Raw genomic sequence first — 2,568 nt, forward strand, 5'->3', positions numbered from 1 at the left:
GGCATCTGGGGGTGCCACACGAGGTGCCACAGTTAGGTGCCGCTGCCGCAAATTGAGCCAGCCCCTGCTGCATTTCTTTGCAACGTCACAGTGCCCCCCTGTGTACACTGTCAGTAACAGCCAAAAACAAAAAAATACTGCAAAGCAAAGTGAGCGTGAAATAAAATCAGATTGTTTAACATTAAATGAACCATCAATTTAATGAAGTGCAAAATAAACAGTTACATTCAGGTAAAAGATTAGTTGCAGCAAGATAAAAGTTCAAATTATATTGTTATCTCCTCAAAAAGTTGTTAATTTGTTTTAACATATCCTCATTATAATTAGGTTATAAAAATCATTATCATAACTGCATGTGGATTTACTGTTTATATCGTTAAATAAAAAACAGCTGATACTTTTTTCTTACAAAGGTTAAAACCATTTTTTTAAGTAATCAAACTACTGCAGTGTAATAGGCTTTCAGACAGGAGTACAAATCTGCAAAAAGCAACTCTAAAAGCCAGTTTTTTAAAATCATAGACATGATAGTTTCCTCTGTTTTATGGAAGCGTCCGAGCATTTATTTCTTGTGATTCCTGTGTCTGACCGAGCACACCACTCCACTCTTTGGCCGGAGCGTGCCGGTGTCCTCGACGTCAAAGGTCTGTCCCGGCACGAGGCTGAAGTCAAACCTCTGCAGCAGCTTGGCCATCACCACTTTAGCCTCCATCTGTCATCAACAACACGACTGAACCACATGTGCTGCTTTGTTTTGTGTGTGTGTGCAGATTATTCATGAGCGTCACCACCCACCTGAGCAAAGGTCTGTCCCAGGCACGAGCGTGGGCCGAGGGCGAACGGGTAGTAGCAGTAATAAGGCCTTGCAAAAAAAAAAAAAAAAAAAAAGTATGTTTGAACATGTTCAGACAAAAGTAAAAAAAAGATAAAAATAAATCAGTTGCTACTTACTTTGGAGCATCTGGGTGAAATCTGTCTGGATCAAATGTCAGCGGGTCCTTGAAGAATTTTTCCATTCTCCCACACACGTAAGAGTTGAACTAAATTTTAAATAATAATAGTAATTAATTGAACATTTTGTTAACAGATATTTTTTCCGGGGCTCATACACATTTTTACTAATTAATTTCAGCATCAGAATCATGTTGAATCAATGACTTTTCCATGACTTTGTGGCAAATTTTCAAGATCATACATTTTCTGAAATGACCTTCTACGGTCTTTCTACTATTACATAACAGCTTTTTAAAATATATATTATTTGAAAAAAATAATGAATTCAGAACAAGATTAAAACTGCACGTCAGCATCGGACTAAAAGGAAAGTCCTCTATTGCATTTTTTATTGCAAATTAACTGATTAGTTAGGGACTGGTCGTTATTTATGAGAGGATGGTGCAAAAGGGGGAGGCATGTCAAATAATTTTTTAAGTATTTGGGAGGGGCCTATGATTTTTATTTTGGCTTTAAGGGAGGGGCATACCTTTACATAGCTAGCTACATTTTATATTCATTTTTACACTGTTTTTCTACAAAATACACCTTCAGGCAGAGTTAGACAGCATATTTTCTTTAAGAAATGTTGACAATTGTTTTTTTAAAAAAGTCAAAAAAAAAAAAAAAAAGGCTCTGCTCTCCTTCTCTTGTTTTTTTTCTTTAAAATTTTTCAGGCTATTTCAAAAGAAAGAAAATTCAAAGAAAACATGCCTTTCAAACCTGCATATTCTCTTCTCACACCATTTATCACAGCCATAAACAGTAAAAGCAGAGATGCCCACAAGATTTGAAAATATCCGAAGGTCCTAGCACACATCAGGCATATTTTGCAGGTTTGTAAAACAAAATTCAATGACTTTTCCAAAACTTTCAGGATATACTTAGGTTTCCAGAACTTTTCCAGGCCTGAAATTTCTATTTGCAAATTCTGTGGTTTCCAGGCTTTTCACTGCCATACGAACCCTGTTTTTCATGCTTAAACAGCATTTGAAAAATATGTTTTTTGTTGTGTATTTATGTAATAAATCCCACTGTTCTTTACTCTTGTAAATCAAGAACAAGTTATGAAACCTTTTTGGGTTTTGACACACGCTGTGTACTCTAGAGGTACTCACAAAATACGTGGCTCCTGCAGGTACACGGATACCGTCAATGACGAAGTCATAGGGCACGTCTCGAGTTGTACCTGGAGCTGGCGGGTAAATCCTCAGAGTCTCTTTCAGCACCTGTGTGAGGTCACAGCGTGAGGTCACAGCGTAAGGTCACAGCGTAAGGTCACAGCGTAAGGTCACAGCGTGAGGTCACAGCGTGAGGTCACGGGTCAGTCACTTAAAAACGATTTAAGCGCATTAAAGCAGAATTACAGAGAACGGAGGACAGTCACGGCCGTCCCAAATATGTTTCTGTGATTTTAGGACATTTCAAAAATTTTAGGACATTTTTAGGATTTCAGGACATTTTTAGGATTTTCTGACGTTTCTTGGATTTTTGGACATTTTAAGGGTTGTTTTAGGATGTTTTTAGGATTTTAGAAACTTTTAAGGTTTTAGGATGTTTTTAGTATTTTAGGAT

At 37.2% G+C, this 2,568-nt stretch overlaps 1 protein-coding gene across 1 annotated transcript; it reads right to left on the reverse strand.

The window, feature by feature from the left end:
- Nucleotides 1-544: 544 nt before the first annotated feature.
- LOC121939644 (cholesterol 24-hydroxylase-like) lies at nucleotides 545-2,227 on the reverse strand. The gene is made up of 4 exons (XM_042482640.1): nucleotides 2,112-2,227; nucleotides 952-1,040; nucleotides 796-862; nucleotides 545-712 (listed from the first exon to the last, which is right to left on the reverse strand). The coding sequence occupies exons 2-4, from the start codon at nucleotides 1,014-1,016 to the stop codon at nucleotides 563-565; spliced, it is 282 nt and encodes a 93-aa protein (XP_042338574.1). The 5' UTR covers nucleotides 1,017-1,040; nucleotides 2,112-2,227; the 3' UTR covers nucleotides 545-562.
- Nucleotides 2,228-2,568: the final 341 nt, after the last annotated feature.

This window comes from Plectropomus leopardus, unplaced genomic scaffold (genome assembly GCF_008729295.1).
Source record: "Plectropomus leopardus isolate mb unplaced genomic scaffold, YSFRI_Pleo_2.0 unplaced_scaffold5388, whole genome shotgun sequence".
Lineage (NCBI taxonomy): Eukaryota > Metazoa > Chordata > Actinopteri > Perciformes > Serranidae > Plectropomus > Plectropomus leopardus.

What these genes read in the sequence shown, in the direction of transcription:
- LOC121939644 (XM_042482640.1), bottom strand. Translation starts at nt 1,016, where the DNA reads ATGGAAAAATTCTTCAAGGACCCGCTGACATTTGATCCAGACAGATTT. An exon ending in TTTCACCCAGATGCTCCAAA is followed by an intron (nt 863 to 951) that starts GTAAGTAGCAAC and finishes TTTTTTTGCAAG; the next exon opens with GCCTTATTACTGCTACTACC. An exon ending in TGGGACAGACCTTTGCTCAG is followed by an intron (nt 713 to 795) that starts GTGGGTGGTGAC and finishes TGTTGATGACAG; the next exon opens with ATGGAGGCTAAAGTGGTGAT.